Source organism: Temnothorax longispinosus, chromosome 3 (genome assembly GCF_030848805.1).
Source record: "Temnothorax longispinosus isolate EJ_2023e chromosome 3, Tlon_JGU_v1, whole genome shotgun sequence".
Classification (NCBI taxonomy): domain Eukaryota; kingdom Metazoa; phylum Arthropoda; class Insecta; order Hymenoptera; family Formicidae; genus Temnothorax; species Temnothorax longispinosus.
Genome location: NC_092360.1, coordinates 23,600,603 through 23,622,224, shown reverse-complemented (window position 1 = coordinate 23,622,224; position 21,622 = coordinate 23,600,603). Strand labels below are relative to the sequence as shown.

The window sequence follows — 21,622 nt, the reverse complement described above, 5'->3', positions numbered from 1 at the left end:
TAGAACATTGCTTCGCTATAGTATTTTGCGCAGCTGATGAGCATCGCTTTTCTTTTTTAATAGCGAGTAATTAATTATTCACTTGAAAGTAATTATTTGCTAATTGTACTTCCAAATGTGTAAAAATTGAAAAAATACTTCTCTTCTTTTTGTGTATATATATATGTACGTCCAATAAATATTACTTGAAGTATAATTTGCATCTTATTTCCTCTATAATATATATCTATTATTTTACGAGAAAAATCTAAAGCACTTTCATTATTTCGATGAGAGTAAATTCTAGAAAATCTTAATAGAGATGTATTGTATTAATATTATTTTGTACCATTCACAAACTTTACGTTTCTGACTTATTCTCTATTGTATTTTTAAACAATTTAGATTTATAGTTCCATGTTTTTGAAATATTTTTCTACTGCTTTTGTTTATATTGACTGTTATATAGCTTCGCCGTTTAGGTGATGTATGTTGTTTGTTTTATAAACACGCCACTTCCAGGTTATGTGATCGGGCGATGTATTTATGTTCTATGAAGCTGACGTTTAAAATGGCCTCTTACGATGTTAGAAATGGGCGAATAGCTGCACAGCGCGATGTACACGTGAGAGTGGTAAGGTAGGAAAATATCCCGTGTCGGAGGACGAGTTTTACGTGCGCGCACCTCGTATATCGGTCGCATTAATGTCATATAATTTTACGGTCCACGTACAGTTCCGGTGCCTCACCAATCGCGCTGCACTTTGATAAAAAGTGGGACATGTGGCTTGGAACACTGGAACACGCGAGCCAGGGACGATACTTTGACAAAAAGCCGAGCAGACTGACGGCGAAAAAATCAAGTTTGAGAGGTTGAATAATTCTATCGCAATTCAATAGTTTTTCGAATGCGCGGAAGACAGCACTTAGTTTGAAAGTTTTTATTCTATATCCACGATATTTCGCTCAACGATTTGAAGACATTACTTTTAATAGCGCGGATTACTCCATTTAGCGCTATGCTGCACAACGCTTCGTGAAATAATATATGGCGAAACCAACTGCAGCATTTTCAAGAGATTTAAAAAAACATAGATAAATATATCGCAAAAATAATGTTTAAGAATGGCAACATATGTCTTATTCTATTTTTGATATCTGTTTTTAATGATAACGATGATAGGCTATTGCAGATTCTACGACTCTACGAATGCCTATACTTAAAGGATTAATTCTGGCGAATTGATACGCTGTGATTTTTATTGTCTGAGACATTGGGGGTCGTCCTGAATTAATCGTTAAGGCATCCGACCGGAGAACTTTGCTAATTGAAAATGTCGTTATATCGTAATCTCGTCTTACAACGACGAGCAAAGAATCATTTTACAGGATATTTCATCCGGGAGACGACGCCACGCGATAAGAGGCAAAAGATACGAATTAATTACTTCGATGTCCTCTCGAGCAACTGGAGGTTCAAATTCCCTCAGGACAGTAGTTTATCTTGATTACCTTTAGTCCTTTAGACCTTAGTCCGGGATTAAGAGGGATGATTGAGTAGTCCGCAAGGGCCACGTCTGGCTTGGGCTTCTGGTGTTATATAAAAACACCCTGTCACAATGATTTGTTCTTATTACACCAAAGTTAGCAAGATTAAAGAGTATAAAACTTGGTTTTAATAACGTATCCGCTTCTTCGCTTGGATTTATGTAATCGTCAGAAAGAAGAATACTATCTTCGTATCATTCCAGATTTTTCGGAACAGTTTTGAATTTACACGTGTCTGTACATTGGCGTTTTAATTATTATGCAGATACGGCAAATAATTGCGACTGAAAAAAGGGATACCTGTATTTAATATAGCTGCAAAATGGGAATATCTTGTAACGGATGCTACGATCTAACCGCGTTGATGCCATTTTAACCCCCCTATATCCACAATGCCAGCAAACTCAAACCCTAACTATCGACTTCCTGTCCGGTGACCAATCATCGAGTCCGCTTACAACCACGAAGCGAAGCGTCACGTTAAAGGACTTTCAGGGAACCTACTTTAGGATCCTTTAAAGGATTATCTTCGTCACCGTGTTCAAAGTCATCTTCAGAAACCATTCAACCACCCATTCAAGTCAACCGATATTTGATGAACGTATGTTCTAAAGTGCAGAACCTCAAAGAACCACCTTCGCGGAGACGACAAAGTTTTTGTTGCATTCAGCGAATCGGTTTCTTTGAGAAAGCCGCGCGTCGATTAATAACGATTTATCGCGATGAGCCATCTTACCGGAATACATCGGAATTATTAAAAGCCTTGTGTGTGTGTTTGTATGTGTGCGCTGTGGCGTCGAGTGCTTTCGCAAATGATTAATTATTTCTGTGACACGAAGAAGTTTTGCTTAGACACACGACGCGATAATGGAAGCGACGAAAGCTTTTGTTCGCGTGACAGTGATAAAAAAGTTTAACCTTTGTATATCTCAGATGTAAAAAAAAAAATTTCTCACAGCTGCAATCGGCCAAAAGTTGACAAATATAAATAGTAAAATAGAAAATAATTGTCTTAATTTGAAGTTTTAAAGGGAAAAAAGCGTAAAATTTGCCAAAAGTATTATATAGATTAGATTAAATGTGGAATTGTAAAGATTGACACACAAGCTCGCGCGGAGAGTTTGATTTTAATCAAGATTGAACGATCCACGAAAATTTGGTTTCACGGAGGCAACTAGCTTAATGTTTCGTATTATACCCCGTGATGGATGCTACTCGTTAATTTTATAATTTCGCCAGTGAGCGGCGTGATAAGTGAGATAGAGTCGAATTTACGTAGAAAGAAAAAAAAACGAACAAGACTAAATAGACAAAAAGAATGCAAAGGAAGAATATAAGAAATGATAAGGAGAAAAAAAGAAGCGAAAGTAAAATGGAAATTACAAAAGAAAGAGTGGAAAGAAGAAGAAAGAGGATAAATAAGAGAGTAAAAGAAAAATGGAAAAAAGAGAAAAATAGAGAAAAAAATGAGAAAGAAGTCAAAGAAAGGATGGAATGCAGGTGAGAAAGAGCGGGAAGAGAAGATGAGTAAGGGAGGTGAGAAAGAGGTCGGTGGATGATTGGCTACCCGAGCCACCCCCGGTCGCGAAGTACTAATATCAGGGTGGGTGGGATATACTCTTACAAATTGTCTGCCGGCACGTCGTAGGGGGTCGCGCGCAGAGGGGGATTTGTCTCCATTAAAGGGATTGAGGTTTTGTCGTACTCCACTTCCACACTCTCTTTTCTCTCTCTCCCCGACAACGCCCTACTTATATTTCGCGCTTTGCCTCCTCGCCTCGACAACGCTCCACCGTTCCTCTTTCCGGTGATCTCGTATGCTCCACCGCATACACACTCTGTCTCATTGAGACAAACACCGGATTGGAAGACGAATCTTTTACCAGCAACAAGCTTCTTCACAAGTCCACATCCAGTTAGCGAACCCGAGTATACTTTGTTTTTTGATTTTCGAGAGACGCAACCTAGTCAAACATACTAAACTCCCGCTTCTTCGTTTTACGGCTTTTAAATCCCGCTTTCTGTGTATTCGCAGAATGCTCTATAAAGCAGGACTTTTCAGCTAGGGAATTGCGACTCCCTCAAGAAGTAAATATTATCGGTAATGGAAACATTTACAAATATTATTTACATAACTAATTAGTTAACTAAGTTTTTTCTTTATATAAAAATCTACTCTTTATGATGTTTATACATATCTTGTAAAATGTCTCAATAGTATTCATTAATTTTTTTGACGATCTTTGTAATATATTTTCAATAAATAAAACCTAACCTGATTCTTTCATTTTTTCGTAATAAACACCATGAGACTTATAATGGATTGTAATACCTTGGAAACTTCGACACACACTCATTATGAAGACTCGAGATTATTCATCATTGGAAACTCGAAAATTGAGTCAGAATGAGTAATAAATTGTATGTTATTATAACCGCAACACAGTTCAAAAGGGTCGTTAGTAACATACAGGATGATTCTAAATTATTGTCGAGGCTTATAATTTTCAAACCAGAAACAACAAAACTACTTACAGAATATGTTACTCAAAAAGTTTTATTATTTATAAAATCAATACTGCAGAATGCTAAACAAATTGAACATGCGCGCCTTTCGTAAGATTCCCAAACGATAATTAATTTCTCTCCAAATGTCCTCCAGCATTTGCGGTGTAACTGTTTCTGTCTCCCTTTTATCAAGGGAGATCACAAAGGTGTTGTAAACAATGTCCTTCCTCACAGGAAAAAATCAAGCGACGTAATATAGGGTCAGAAAGGAAGCTACGAAATCGGTCCACCACGCCCAACCCAGCGCCCAGTAATGCATGTCAAGAAATTTTCGGACAATAAGGATGTGATGGTGTGTCTTCTTGCTGAAACACCACATTTGGCTGATGATTTTCCAACTGGGATAACACTATCCAGATAGATATGTCCCTGCTGTTTTTTGCAGAGAAAAAAGAACCCAAAACTTCCGAATATGACAAAACACATCAGATATTCACTTTTGGACTATCTCTTTCGAATATTCGAATGGTGTGAGGGTTTTCTGATATTCTGACATTCTCTATATTCTGTAGTTATGACGATTTACCCTTTTTGATACGTAAAACATTGTTTCATCACTAAATCTCCATCTTCGAAGGTAATTTTTATCAGCTTTGACTTTTGACAAAATGTCTTGGGCAAATTGGAAACGGCGCGGCGGAGCTTATCGTCCGGCTGTAAAGCTTGCACAATCTGCAGTTTATAGGCACAAAGTTGAAGGCGATTATGAACAACTATCCCCAAACAGTCACTTGTGGTTTGTAGTATACCTAACTGCAAAAAAGATCGTCCAGATGATTTTTGTAGACTTCGAGAAAACGCTTCCTGGATTCGATCAACATCTTTCTACGAAGTGCGAGCACTTCGGTCTTTCCGCTCTTTTTGGTGCTGAACACTACCAGTCCGTTGAAATTACTTTAACCAACGTCGGATAGCATTATCTGAAAGTGGACTTTTTCTATACTGATAATCTGTAACGACAATGCATTGTGATAACGGACTTTGTTTCGAAAAACCAAAGTACATTGCTTTCTTTTAAACAGTTGCCATTTTGAAGTATGACGTTATATTATTTCCCAGAAATCAATGCAGCGAGTACAGCGTTGTCAAATAGAACTATTTAAGTTACATTTTTTTCATCTTCTGTAAGCAGTTTTATTTTGTTTTCGGTTTAAAAATTATAGGCCACGGAAACTCCGACGATAATTTAGAATCACCCTATATTTTGTTATATTGAATTTTAGATTTAAAAGAAATGTTTGTTACGCACTTAAAAAAAATCTGTTACTGTTTAAATTAAATTTGTAATTTTTTTTTAAACAAAATGTTTATCTCATGGCTTTTGGCAAATCTTAAGAACATCGATATGCTATGAGACTAGCAGTGACGAATCTTAAATCAGATTTGAGTTATTGTGTCAATATTAAGCAATCACATCCATTCCGATTCCAAAGATCGCAAGTGAAAAAAGTTAGAGAAACCCTGCTCTACAGTATAAAAATTAGACTTAATAAATGCTATAAATAGATCAGAAATCAGACAGCATAAATTATAAATCGTGCTTAAAAAAAAAAAAGATAAGTAAAAGAACAGTATTTTCCGTTAATTTTGACTAAACTTAAAAAGAAATTACTTTTAAAAGAAATTATAACGTTACATTTATAATATTATAGGTTAAAAAAGTGTACAAAATATTACTTTTATTAACTTCTTATTAAGCAAAAAGAGAATTTCAAATTCGTCGAACGTCGAACAATCTGTACTTGGAAAAAAAATTCTAGGACGTTTTGTAAGAGGTCACGAGGGGACACACTGTGTAGCTCGGGTTGTGTCGACTCGATAAAAAGAGAAAGAAGACTTTGACTCGATATTATTTTATCGGATAGTTTTCGCTCGGAGACCGACTGAGGAAAAGAATGGGGCACGTAAGAGCGGCTGATCGAGTTGATCTACTGTTTCCACTGCGGAATCGGGTCAACCCCGTTTTCGCGTGGGTATATCACCTTTTTCTTTATTCAAGCGATACCGTTGCCATTCGCAAGGAAGCAGATCTTATAAAAAGTACTGAGGAAATAATGTCGTATTACTTATTCGAAATAAAATAGAGTTATCTACTACCACAATAATTCACAAAACAAGGAAATAAAATCACTAATTAAGTAATTACAAAATGTCTCGAATATATTTAAAAAAAATTTCGCTTCTAAAAATATTTTGGATACCTTTAAGATTCCATCTGTATACAATTAATAATTCTAACAATGTTATTCAATGTTATGTAGTATTATTTGAGCATATTATTTAATAACGTTTTCTTAAATTTAATTTAAAAATTAAACAAAATAATATGGTTTAAATCTTAAAACACATATTTAAGATAAGAAAGATGCAGAAAATGGACATTTAACAAGATAATTCTAATCTATAAACTAATAAAAATTTGCGAATTAATAATACTTTTAAAAATTAAAAAAAATTGGATTAAATACCATAGAAAGGATCTCTTTCTTTCTCGTTATCTTTTTTTTGCATATCTACTAACATACATATTTAATTATCGTTATTAAAGTGCTTATAACGTATACAAATGATCATTACAAAGAATTTTAATTCAATATCTTCATGAAATTTTCGTTATTATGATTTCTCCGTAATATCTCACTTTCGCACTCACATCATTTCAAATATAGCATCATTTCAAATATAGATTGTTAGCGTTTGATTCGAATTTCAAATTGACGAAACATGACGATGACACACGCTGTGACAGAAATACATATATTTGCGACCTCTTCGACATGTTATTCTGACCAGGAAAAACAAACGCAGCGCGATTTAACGCTTTGTGGTGAGTTAGATTTTGTCGGACGGGCTGTTACCCGTGCGTGTAGTAGTGTTTGTATTTATATCTGGTACATAGATAGGGCCAAACTTGACCAGGCGAAAAACACGTGATAAATCGACGCGATTTGTTACGCCGGTCACCGTTACAAGTGTGCTCTCATAAATTCAGAAAGAGATCTTATTGCCCGGAAGATTCCGATGTACGTCATAATGGGAGATAATATTGGGATCCGTTCCAAGCCATTGTATCCAATGGTTCTCTTTGTGGATCGAGAGAAACATGGTGTGTGCGCGCACGCAGTACAATCTTTATCGGAATATATTTGAATCGGTAAATAGAAAAATATAGCTTCTGCATTTTTATGAGGAAGAAAAAATTCTCCGTATAAAAAGCTGGAAGGAACATTGTGGTATACTCTTAATTTTGTTAAAATAATAAAATAAAATTCCCTTTTTAATAGATTTCCTCTGTTCCAGTGTAATTTTTCAAATAATAAAGCATTCCGAATAAACAATTTTATATAGTATAACAAAACCTATCTTTTATATTGAAATTTCTTCCTTTTTATAGAAAGCAGTTTAAATAATTTCAACATAAAATATACAAAATATTATTATTTTCAAGTTAACGAGTACCTATATTATTTCGTCAAAATACATGTACACATCTATTATAGGTTTTACACTACATAAGAAAAAGTAAAAATAAAAGAAAATTAAAAAAAAAATGGAATACAAAATAGCGCAACTTCTAAGTGCAATTCTATTTCACACTGCAATCTTTGCTAATGATATAAAGTTTTACATATTTAGATATATTGAGAGAAAATGTTGCATTTTTAAATGCCATAAAGAGGAAATTAAAAATTTGCATGCAAATGTTAAACATATTTTATAATTATTAAATTTTAGATGACTTTTATGTTCAATATAAAAGCTTCTTTAATCGAAAAATTCGATTGAGTGTCTATATCTAGAAATTCTATGTCAATATAGTCGAAAATTGAATACAACGAACCAACGTGTTATGATTCTTCGTTAAATATGCGTAATGGTCGGAACTATATGGTGTCCTAACCGTAGCCGAATATCTCGAAGTCTCGAAGGCAGTCGACACCTGCCGTGGTTAGATAAGCTCCGTGCAAATTTACCCGACTTACTTTCAGAATCAGCCGAAATACGGTTACATTGCACTCTAGCACTTCTCTCTCTTTCTCTCTTCTCTCCTGTCTGCCCTCGCAGAAGCGCTCAAATATTTGCGCAATCGATGGCAGTTTTGCCACGGCGTAATGGCAAGAGAAGCGAGAAATTCCCGCGGTCCTATATTCGAGAACAAAGAGATGCAAGGAGGTGGAAAAGAAGCGAAACGGTGGGAAGGAGGGAAGAGGACGAAACGGAAGTTAAGAGCGTAACGGAACTCGGAAGACGGAAGAAAGAGGAGAAAAGTACAAACGCAAAGCAAGAAGAAATGAGACTTTCGACGAGGATTCGAGAAATTAAACTTCGCAATGCTCCTTGTAATCCTGGCTGCTAGCCAAAACTTTTACCATGCCGTATTTATTGTTAAGCATAAATTCTTGCGTTCAATGGATGTAATATAAAAAGATTGTCACTAGCTACATTTGATATTAGTTGACAAATGTAATTTATAAAGTGTCACGGCCACGTTAGAGATATAATAAACATAAAAGCTTTGTTAATAACACGTATTTTTCTGACTATATAAATAGATATTATTTTGTAACATTTTTTTTTTAATTTAATCTGCTTCTTACAAAAATATAGTATGCAAAATTCTTATTAAAATTTTTTCTCAATAATTGCAACTTTTAATAGTTTAGATTTAGAAAAATGTTAATGAATACAGATAATAGAAAATATTTTAACTAAACTTACAAGAATATATGCATGCATGATGGTAATTGCAATGACTGAATTGAAATTAAAGAATTAATTTAATAATCGCTTTGCTTTGCGAAAGTACGTTTCAAGAAACGTTATCTGTTAACAATGTCGACATTTATCAATGAAATTTTGAAACTGCGCCCGGTAGTGGCCGATGCCATGAGTTCCACAAGATTACGGGGATCAGGAGCCGTTTAGTCGCAACTCCGATGAGACTTTAACTGGCTTTAGTCAAAGTCGCGTAATTCCCTACGACGAAAACGTAACGAGTTCGCGGCAGGAGGATTCCGTAGGGGAGAACCGCCCTCGTCGTTGGGGGTAACTCGAAAAGTAAAAGTCCCAAATCCCGTACGCAACTTTAAATTAAAGCAGTTCGTTTTGCCCACCTTTCGTGTTTTTATCATCCCAGTTAGTTGGCATTTTCGTGATTCGCAGAAAATAAATGAAAGGGAAAAAATAATGAGATATTTGAAACGCGTGTTACAGATTCCTTTTTTTTTCTTATAAAAGGTAAACTGTTGAAATAAAATAAAAATTCCCCTTTGTTATGTCTGTTATAAAAAAATCAATTATAATTTTTGTCAATAGATATAGAAATATAAAAAGAATACTTCCTATATATCCTGTATAAAATTGTGATATTTCTAAACAAATTATGAGAACAGATTAAAAGTAAGATTTACCAATTTGCGGAAATAATCGATTTTGAAAAACTGACGATTGAAATTCTACAATTTAGATTAAAAATCGATATCCTGACCTATAGCAACTTGACATATATTTGTGTCTTTTAAGCGTTAAAAGAATAGTGAGAGTATTCTAGAGATGCACGTCACGAAGATTAATTCGCGCGAGATTTACCAGCCGGTCTTTGTATTTACACGCACTTGCAGCACGGATGGAATGCCGAGTGGGATCCAGCTCGAGGGATGAACAAAGGGCAGAAGGCGTCATTAAGGCTGAGTGATCGACGAGCGGGCGTCGGAAATACTAAGCAAGTGCCGTTTGCCGACTGGAAGCACGTGCCAGTTCTTGGCGCAAGAGCAGTTTGCCAATTAATTAGAGCTGTTTCCGGTGGTGTCATCAGTAGGTATCGTCGATCCGCCACCGCAATTAATTTCGGCACCGCGAACTCGTGGGCAAAGATAGAACGTAGCGGGGGATAAGTTGCATCAATCGTTAGAGATCACACTTTTTCATGCTCATGCATCGCGCAAAGTGAAATTGGATTGCATTGCTAAAAGCAATTTTACTTGAAGTAAAAGGAGATTTCTGAAACTATCTATCAAGCTAAGATAGTTAGTAACGGAAATATCGAAAATATCAATTTGAAGCTAACGAATGATTTATGTTGCTGAACAAAATTGCAGCTGTTGATCAGTTAATCAAAATAATTTTTTATTTGTCATATTTTTGCAACTGGACTTGATTTAAATACTTTTCTATACTATCTCTGAAACGTGAAAATTCTTTAATCCTATTGTAGAAAAGTGCATTTCGTGTGTTCAATACGATTTCCTTTGATATTTTGAGAAAAATGACATGGTATCCTCACGCTTTGAAATCCCTGTGCAATTATCTAAAGCTTTTTGACTCGCGATATATACGACATACTCAGTTATCAGCTCGGCGGTGCCGTTATGGGACTTCAAAAATTTATCTGTCTTCGAAAAGTCCGTTACTCTCCTGCGAAAAGAACCAACAACTACCTTGAATCCGGCTTGATCGTGTTGGAACACAAGCACGCTCGGAAGCAGCTTTGCGATACTTCCGTGCCAGAGTTTCGTTTAAAGTTTCTCGCGTAATCCTGAAGTGCACAGTGTACGACGACTCCTGCGTTCTTCACGATTTCGGTGGCCTTTGGAAAAGTTCGAAGACAAAGAGACATGAGAAAATAACCATTAGGCGGAAAATAAAGGATTTATGGCGATATTGTTCAAAAGAAGATAATGCGAAAACAGATGAACTAAAGGAATTTGTTCTGTAAAATTCAATTTTTAACCTTCAAAGTTATGGCTATGTGCGTTTGGATTATTTACTATTTCCATTTGTCTCTGACTATTATTATGTCCTGAAGATTCTACCTTTTATGAAATATCGATAGCTTAATTTCCTATAGCAATATAATAAAAGGAAAAACCGAATATATTATAACAATTGCTAGATCAGTAGAGTATTTATGATCCATGATCCCAGTAATATCTTTCCTTTTTTTTTTATTCTTCTGTATTTTATGAAAACTCAACGGAAATAAAATTTGCGAAGAACTTGGAAAATCTGACAATTCCACAATCCACTCCCAGAAATCTGTACATAAACTGCGACTTCAAGAAAATTCACGAGAATTCGTGTCAGTTATTTTCTATCCTTCGTTCAGTCTTCATTCGTTTACTCGTATATCCGTTTTTCAGTCGATCAGTTACATTTCTTTTATTAATTACGTTCTTCTTTACTAATCTTCAATCGTGTTTTTATTTAAAAAAAAAGCCAGTTACCGCAATTTAGTGTCAATCGTCAATCAGTCAGTCTTTAGTTCTTTTTTATATCCATCTATCATTATTTACTTAGGGTACCATCTTATATCCGATTCTTTGTAAAACTATTTAAAGTAATAAAATCGAAGAGACCCAACTAATCTACCATCAACATCAGACTATGCGACAACCTATCCGACCGCTAAGGACTTATATCGCAAGAATGACCAGACAATCACTTCCAAGCACTGGACAAACCCGATGTGCCATCAAACGTAGTTCATAAAATAAAATTGAAAAAAATGAAAATTTTCGAGCTGTTGTGGAGACGCAAGTATGTAAATAAGAGTATGATCAAAATCAAATAAATAAGCGGACGCGAATACTGCGAAGAAAATCTCGTACTTAAATAGGTTAAGAAATTCGCATGTTTGTTTATTCCACATGTTAGAGGAAATCGAATAAATCTTTTTTAGAGTTAGCTGTTATTGTGGTGGCGTGTGTGTGTATGTGTGTAAAGATGTGATGTTACCCCAAAAAACCATTTGCGGCTCTCTGCAAGTCGTATAGTTACTCCACGACTATAATATGTGCCCAATTCGACTTTTCGTTACAACGTCGACTGCAGGCCGATGAGTACTTTTGCTGAATTTGTTTATAAACTTCAGTCGATGCGACAACAGAACTTTAGTCGATGCGAGAAAGCGCATTCGCCCGCAGCTGATTAATGTGATGCCGGGCTGCCGTTTGGTAGGCGCACACGCGGCCACCACACTTTTTACTGTGCCCATACACACACAACACACACATGCGTTTAATTTTTAATTCCTTTTGTCTCACTTTTTAACAATTTATGTTTGTAAATTGTAAATAAATGTTTATAAATCGGATAGAATATTAACATTAAAAATAAAGTCTATCCCATCGATTATTCTATCCGACCTCCGTATCTTTCTGTACACTCGCGGATAATTTACATACACAAATGTTCATACATTTATATATACATGTACCTATATTCACATGCGTTTTAAGCATCAACCTATATTATTAATCTATTATTATTTTATTATTATTTCCAACATTTATATTAATAGAACTTTGTTTGTAAAGTTTGTATAAATAGAACTATATTACTTATGATAAAATATTGTCAATAATTTAAAAGATCTCGACCTCAGTTTTCCGCTATAGCTCTATTAAGTTTCTCTACCCGAATGAAGGTCCGACTAACGCATCGCTCACAAAAGACATCACTGTAAATCCAAGTGTGTTATTTCTACACGTATAAACGTTTAAAATGACACATTTGACTGAAGCTCGTTTTACATGTTTTGTTGCGTGTTAAATTAACACGTTTAATCATATTAATACGTTCAACCGTGTTAAATGACGTCATTTAGAACGGCAAGAAATGTGTAAAAAGAGCTTTAGTTAAAATAACACACTTGGATTTGCAGTGATTATATCATCCTATCGGGACGTTGACATCCGGAAGCTTGCATGTATAATAGAATTCGTCTCGGAGCACGCATCTCAATGTGTATACTGCGAAAAGATGACTGTCCTTCCATATTTTTCTATTCCTATTTGACATCTTTCTCGAAATAAAAGAATCCCGGAGTTCGGGCATAACATATTATCGTTAGAAATTCAAGGAATAAAAAGATAAATCTACAAATATTGCTATATAAAATTTTTACAGGAAAATATTCAAATTAGTAAAAAAAGACAGATAGATATTACAATTGTTGCGTGCATGTTTGAAGATTACTGCACGTGTGCATTTATCAAAATACTTTTACAAGAGAAATCGATTAGTGAACGCGCGACGATTAGAATAAAGTACACTTGGTATATAGCCTTTAAGAAGGGTATCGATTTTCTCGAGCTATTTCCAGGCACTATACATGACTGACAAATAGTAGAGCCGATCTTTATAGCGACCGTTAAAGATAGTAACGTCGACGAAGTTCGGCTTTCTTCAGCGTGAAAGAGCAAGGTGACGCGAGCATGGCACGACTTTAAGGACGATTAATAGGACCGTGTGATTAATAGCAGAGTGTACTTCTACGGGCGTAACGAGCAGCGAAAGGTCGATTCGCGTTTCCGTTTAAGACAAACAAATTCTCCGAGCGATTCGCGCGTAGAGTATTCCGGAGTGTGCGAGAAGATTTTAGAAACGAAGATGCGAGAGAAGAGACAAACGCCGCCTCGCAACGATACTGTATATATCCACACAATAACAGGAAGCTTGTCGAAGAGGAATTCGCAATCGACACAGGGAAACATCGCCGCGCGCGAGCTCTGTTAATTTAACTAAAACATTTCCCGACGTCTTTTCGCCGGGCGGAAGCAACGGAATTCCACGCGGAAAATTGTGCGACAGGAGACAGCAGTCCCGTCCTTCCTGTTTGCAGAGAATCCTATTGTCGTCCTTGTCGTTCCCATATCGTGTCTCACAAAGTAGCGAGGTATCGAATTCCGCTACTTTGCGACAAGAAGCGGCGCGCAGTCGGACACTTTCGGGATTCCGATATATTGGCTACGATGGCAATCTCGAAGATCTTCATTGCGAACACGGTTCCGCACTTGTTTTAATCGGGCATAAAAGGAGTTTGCCGCGAGTTCGCTGTCTCCTATTGACTCACCAAATTGAACATTCCATAGATTGCTCACTTTGGCAATATTGATTTCAAAGCAGATGACTTCGGCCGCCATTTTATCTGTTTCGCATAAATCTCGTATTTCGATGGTGGACATACCCGAATTAATATGATAATACCCGAATTAATTATGTAAATGCCCGGTAAAGTTACTTTGTGATGAGATTAGCTTACCTTAATATGCATATTGCAATAGAAGCCCCTTAATGATCAGTATAATCACAGGGCCATAAATTAGAAAAATTACAGCGCTTGTGTGCAGGTTAGAGCGGGTTAAACTTATAGTGAGTAGTTTTCTCTATCATTTTACGATTTTCGCAATAATTAATGAGAAATTGATTAATAAAGATCTGTGAATGTCAGTATGCATATCTGGTGTACGGAATCCCGTGTTCAGCGGCAAAAGACAGCCAACATTACGCATTATTGCAAACTGCCGTTGCTAAACTGCACGTTCCTCCCAATGTTTCACCATATGCGTAGCAACTGTAATCGACGAAAAGTTGGCTTTTCTTCTTCATGCGCTTGCAATCACGCCGATGAAGTGCTCTATCACAAAATGAGAGAGCACTTTTCTATTCCGTTCAACCCGTTCTACTTGCATACAAGCGCTGTGCCAATAATTATCATGTACGGTGTGCATATATACATATATATATTTATATCATTCTCTTATTGTTAGACAATTTACTTAAAAATTTTTTTAAAATAAAGAGTCAAAGGTAAGAAATCTATTAAGTCAACTCTTTTTCTACTCGATAGATCGCTAAATCAAGTAATCGCGAAATTGGTATAAAAGTCAATCGGAAAAGAATATTTCAAAACTTTCGCTGGTAGTTACTTTCGCTTAGTAAATAATTTTGCTTAAAATGTCTGTATATTGTAAACTATATCATAAACTTGTTCACCAATAAAGAATATATCATCGAATTTACATACGTTTAATTTCAAAGTAATTTGATTAATTAAAAATAGAATATCAAAGAAGTGCCTTTAGTGATCACATTATGCTGCATTTTATGCTTTTTATATTTAACTTCAACGAAAAATACCTTATCGAAATAATAGAGTTAATTATATTAAGTCTGGTTTTATGGAAGCGTCTAAAATTAAATAAATGAGAAACAGATTAAAGTATTGTAATTATCAATGCTGAAGAAATTTTTTTCATTATGTGAAATTACGAGTATTCCTGTGAATAATTTAAACTTCAAATTTATCCTGGCGTAAATCAAATATATTCCACAAGTACCCCTTGTTAATTTTTAGTAGAGCTTATGCCAAGCTCAACTCCGCAGCTTAATTAATATAGAATTTCTGGAAATTTTAGCGTTTTATTTCTACCGTCGAGATAAAACGCCTCGATGCACTGTGGAATTTACCTTCTGACTCGCTGTTTGGCCAGCGACAGACAAGCCAGCTCACCCCATGTCGAGTGTTATTATTCCGGTATGCATTTTACTTAAGTTACTAATTTATACCGATTGTGTACGTGTGTGTATTCAATGCTTACAAATGAGATTTTACAGAACGCCACTTATGACCACTTATTAAACTGATAAAAAGTGTGGTAATCGGTTCATTTTAAAATATTATAAAATCGATTTTAATTTGAGACGAGGAAGGCGATGAGGAGATTGCCTAACATGACATTGTCAACTAAAAGTTAATTGGGAAACAGTAATTAGCTCGTTTTATTGTAGAATTGAAACTCCACGTTGACAGAGATTTCGAATCTAAAATGCGGTGCATTAAACAAACGGCCCGCGAGCGGGACATTAATTCACCATTACGTCATGGTAATCAAGTTAAATTTTCACAATGGGGAACGAATTTCATCCCAGTTGTACTGCCTGCCGCCATCAATTTTGCAGGTGCGCATGACGTTTACAATTCGCCCACATTAATTATTCCGGAAGTTCTCAGAATCCTAACATTTCGCGCCTTCCGACTCGGATAGTGCATCGCGTACATTTTACATATAGATCTACTTATCTGCAGAAGATTTCTGAAGTCTGCTTCGTCAAGAAAATTCGTTTAAATTACCAAGAACTGCGAAATAAGATAACATTAGCAATTGATTTATCTTCCATGTTTGATATATTGAATTTTTGGAAAGTAATTTCTGCATAATCAAAAATAATTTTAGACAATTAAAAAAATAAAGTAGCTTCATAAGAAGTATAATAAAATTTTGAAACTTCTTTCCTTCTATTTTTCTCATTTTGTATACACACACATTACACGTATATTATTCACAAATCAAATTGGAAGAAAGCAATTGCTATAAGTTGTAAAAAAATTATAAAAAAATAATATCATAATTAATAATTTTTTAATTAAAGTAAGTAATTTTTTTAAATTGCCCGTTGTCTGTGATCTATGTAATTTAATGTACTTAGAAAAAAATTAATATAATTTAGTTTATTATACATTTGTAGTTTTCTAAGTTTCCAGTAGAAGGTATTTATCATAAATGTATAGTTTTCTAGCTACTATATATTTGTTACAAGAATGATACAATAAAATATTTTTTCTTTTTCTGCTCGTTATTATAGAAAACTCGACGGTGACTCGATCATAATTATGCTTGGTAATATCCACGGCGAACTTCGACCGCACAGAAATCGATATTCTTAACATGTACAATCGGGTTTTACCACACAATGCCTGACTTTCACATCGGCTGCAAATTTGAAGTCATCTGTACAGTGAAAGTAATTGTGCAAACTTTCACCGATGCAGACGACGTTTAGCGAGCGTTAAGGCTCGTTATTAGTGAGTACGTGCATATTTCAGTGACAGCCACGTTACAAGCGCGCCTGTATTCGGACGTGGGGAGACATAAGAGAGTCTCGTGGGGTTGCTCTCTCGCCCTCCGATCGATATACCGAGGAAGGTTTATAGCAGCGACCGTTCCTAACTACATATCAATCGTTGTATTCGCGTTTCTCTTTCTTTATTTTCTTTATCTGATGTGGATGTTGGTTGGAAACAATAAAAAGTAATTTTCTTCAAATATTATTATCTTACTAATCCTACATGAAAATCTTGTTCAAAGATATTTTCTTCGATACTTTTTTTTAGTTACACTACACATGTTACAAATCTTTAAAAAATTCTTAGTTTTATATCCTGAAGTGCCACCCGTTATTATTTCTTAAATTTGTTTATCTACTTTCTACAATTACAGTTTCAATTTAGAAAATTTGTGGTGACACTTGATAAAGAATTAATTGATTACAATCATGTAGGATTATTCAATTATACTATATCCGTTTAGCAATTAAGTTGGAATTTTGAAAAAAGCCAAATTATTCGGAATAATACCTATCGATACGCTCCATTACGAGACTACATCAATAATAGTAAAGCGCAACAATTATATTGAAAATTCGATTACGTCGAAAATGTTGAGGGATCAGTTTAATGGAAAATATGATTTTCGGCGAATTAACCTATTCAGTGAATTTATTGGTATAATTCAACTTGAAGAACGGTTTTCAAAAATCAGATGCATCGGAATTCCAATTATTTGATAATCAAATAGTATTAGCATTATTCGCGTAATCCGTCTCTTATATCTTTTTCATGACATATTTCTCATTATTTATCATAATTATAGTATCGCATCGCAATTAGCTGCGAGAAGTACGAAAACAATAATACAGGATATCCATCTATATCCTCCATAAAAAATGAAATATATTCAATTCTCGAACAATTCTCGCGTGATATCATTAAGGGTCGAACATATCCGGAATTAATTTTGATCTACGATCATGTCTCACGGTCTATCGTTCTTTATGCCCTCGTAAATGCGTCTATTTTCCCTGACTTTTTCTCTCTTTCTACAACTATTTCGCGTATTCATTTCAACATGCCATTTCGTTAACTTCGAAATGTCGATGATCGTGACATTCGTGACAGTGTAAGTGCGTAAACCGATTTTCATGCTCGATTCCGTTTTGTTTTATGAATGTTGAACAGATTTGGAAGATTTGTCGATAACAAAATGAAAGTTATGTACAGGTCCGGCTTTTCTTATTGATTTATTCACGTAAAATGAAAAAAAGTCAGAGAAAAATATATCGAAAAAGAGTTAATGTAAGTATAATGCAATAATTATCATTTATTAAAATTATATAGAAGAGTATATTACGTATTTTTCATATTTATAAAAGAGAATATTGAAAAAGTGCTAATATGCTGATTAAATATATTTGTTAAATTACAAGTATTCTTATTATAATTTTTCTAACAAGAATATATTGTAACGTTTGATTATACACATTCATAATTCATAACATTTTGTTTATATACAATTCTGTCACATAATTAAAGACTCTAATAAATCTTGAGCAAAATAGCAATAAAATAGAAATAAATCTATCTCCATCTGTTAGATGGATTTATTTAAAAAGTTAATTTAGAACTATTTATTCAAAAATCGTTCTTTATATCACAAATAATTAAAAAAATGCGCTTTTTACCACTCTTTCATTCAATGCAAAATTTTATTGCAACTGGATGATTTGAGCATGCATGTAATCGCAAATTTAAAGAAACTCAATGACTCACCCCTATGACTGCCGGTGATCTTGTCCCGCAGGATATTTATCTGATGCACTCGACCATATTCCTCAAACATCATCCTCAGATCATTCTCATCCATATCGTGAGGTACCTGTCCCACGAACATCTTTATGTTATCCGGATCTGGCTGCTCCACACTGTTGTTGTTCATTATACTGTAATGTGAAAAAAAAGTTTATGTTGTATGTGTATGCGGCATATTAAATATGCATGCAGTCTACAGAAAAACAACGTTATTAATACGTTAACAAGTCAAAAACTCTTGTGTGCACTTTATCAATTCGTAGTCGTGTGATTTATCGTAGTCGCGTGGATGGTAGCAGAACGAGTAATTTGTAAGAACACCCCCCCTTTTCAGATATAATATTTTAAATATAATTGAGATAATATTATCGCCAATATTCCAGACAATAGCTTTTATTATTTGTTAATGCGAAAAAGGTAAAGAATTGAAAATTCACGCACAAATTATTATAAGATAACTGTAAACAAGAGATGAGCCTTTAGCAACTTTACTAGACAAGTTACACATTAATAAGCTCTCGTTTTCTATATAATATTCAAGAATTACATATGTCTGCGCAATAAAATTTATTTATAAAATCGCCGAATAAAACGGTTTCGCGAGCAGATTTATTCAGTCGACTATTTCGCGACCGAGAAACCAATCGACTATTTTGATTGGACATGTTGCAAAGCGCGAAATATTCTCACGGGCATCGCACTCGTTAAACGAACGATTAAAATATTAAGCACTTTATCTGTGCAAAGTGAAGCAGAGGATGATTTTATTGCGGCGACATGTATATGACCACGAATGGCCGCAAAATGAGTTAGAAGTTATTATATCGGGAATGGAAAAATATTGGGGCCGAATATTTTGTAGCATGTTCCCTATGAATATGATTTATTTTATATAGAGGCTATGCCGTCGTTATTGAATATCGTTTCAGCTTCAGGGCTGACAAATTTGCTGATAGAAGCTGATTTGCCGTTAGCAAAAATTTCATGGAAATCCATCATCGCTGGCAAGTTTTCAACTTTCCATTTTCAATACTTTCGACATACACAAATGTCAAACACAATTTCTGTTAAAGCAACGTCAAGAAGAAACTATTTTTGATACGTGATCATTTATTTTTGTGGCCGAGTCCAAAGTCTGAATTGAGTCGCATAGAAAAATGCAAGGACTTCGAAACGTTCTGTATAATATTTTTGTACGTATACTGATATATTTAACCTATGCTTTCCGACGAAATTTTTTTGCAATAAGGTTCGCGCGCCCCCAGCTGAACGGCCGGATTAATGCTGCATTTTACGAAGCGCGGCCTGTACGCGACGTATGTTGCCATGGGTATTTTAGCACATACAGCTGTGAGCGCGTTGCTCACGTGAAAGACTACTGGTGTGTTTGGTTACCCCAGAGTACATATTTGACCGTGCACAGAGGCTCGTCCGCTTTCGAAACTTACGCGCGGAGCTTTTCGCCAGCACGCAGTAATTTCGCTCGGATTATGCGTGTTTGAGGTCCTACCCCTTGGGACGTACTACCCGCGTCCCGCGTCTCTCAATCGCGTCACGCGAATTCCCGTTCGTCGATTCATCTGACGCCGCGCCGGAAAGCTCGCGCCCGCAAGTCTCTTCTAATTTTATGCTTCGCGCGGATCGCCGTCGGCCAATATTTTCACTCCAAGCGGCTGATTAAAGTCTAATACGCGGGTCAATATTTTGCATCCCGGTGTTTTCGTTCCCCACGGAAGCGCATAAAACATTAACGCTCGACTTTATTTTACGCTCGAATTTCTTATACGATTCCAACGGATGCGTACGCAGCCATATAATCTTCTAAGCGATTCAATATTAGAAAACCTAAATATCCAGTCTTGAAATCCAGAGCGAATCGATACAAGTGCGAGTATAATAACATAAGCCGGGTACGGATACAAGCTTTTGCTAATGATTTGGAAATTATTCGCTAAATGGAATACGAAAGGAAAGCATATAGTTATCTGTTGATAAGCTAAATTTAAGCGATTATATTCAAAGTGATGTTCTCAAATGCAAAGAACATTTCGAGAAAAGCGCACGTGAAAGACGCTTCTACTTTTTTATACATGCTCACACGGGATGCATGTCGCGACGCTTTAGCAGGCGGTTATTATTATAGTTGACTCGTGTGAATTATGTTCGTTGTAGAATGTGACTGGGTTGTATAAGCGGAAAGCATTACCATTTACCATCTCACTGCTGACGCGACAGTTTGTTGCGCCCTAAAATGGTTTGCATAAAGTTTGTCGATTGAAACGGTGACCTGATTCACCAGTCGTGACTCTTTTCTCTTCCGTTTTGCCTCCCCCTCTTTTGCACTGCTAATAAATCACTAAACTTTAATAGTCATCACTCGCGTCACGTTTCACGGATCGAAAGTTCTAATCGATCACAGCACAGCGGTGTGTGCAAGGTAGTTAATTACATGTGACCTTGGTGTGTCGTGACTACCTCGGGTCTTGTCGTGACTCATATAACCGATCTCGCTGCTCGTTACGAAATTCCAGACGTATCGATCGCGGAGGTGGAAAGATGAAGGGAGGAAAACATTCATCGTTTGCGGGATAAAACGAAGTTTACACAAAGCCGGCCGTCCGAACGGCAAATAAGGAAATTTCGGAGCACTGTCCGGCGCGGGCGTGCGCCCCGTGGGGAGGGAAAGCGCTTTTGCGATCCCGCTGCCCGGCATGCGCGATGGAGAGAAAAAAAAGAGTTGGGGAATTTCGCGAAACGATAGGAGAAAGTTAATATTAGTCGGCGCGGTTTAAAGCGATTTTCCGACCGAGCGGCCGCTCTCATCTCAGTCCATAGAGTGTACGAGAGGAGATCCTGTAAAGAGTAAGGGAGCAAAGTGGAGGGGGTGTCTACGGTAGGAAACCCTCCAGGGAACTGTACATCCCGTCGCCCTTTTGCGAACAAAGACGGGAATGGGTTAACTAATCAAAGAAGCGACTACGTTAACTAAACGGGAAGGTCTATCCTGGCGAATCGAGCGTCGATTGGCAATCGCTTCTT

The 21,622-nt window shown here is 35.9% G+C and overlaps 1 protein-coding gene across 23 annotated transcripts in view; it reads right to left on the bottom strand.

Moving 5' to 3' along the window:
• LOC139810542 (CUGBP Elav-like family member 1-A) overlaps positions 1-21,622 on the bottom strand; it is a 497,386-nt gene that overhangs the window by 132,477 nt on the left and 343,287 nt on the right. For all 23 annotated transcript variants that reach the window (XR_011731420.1, XM_071774183.1, XM_071774182.1 and 20 more), the window contains one exon: positions 18,545-18,714. Coding sequence is in view for 22 of the 23 variants with exons in the window: in XM_071774183.1 (XP_071630284.1) it covers positions 18,545-18,714 (170 nt within the window). In the remaining variant the exon portion in view is untranslated. The remainder of the gene's footprint in view (positions 1-18,544; positions 18,715-21,622) is intronic.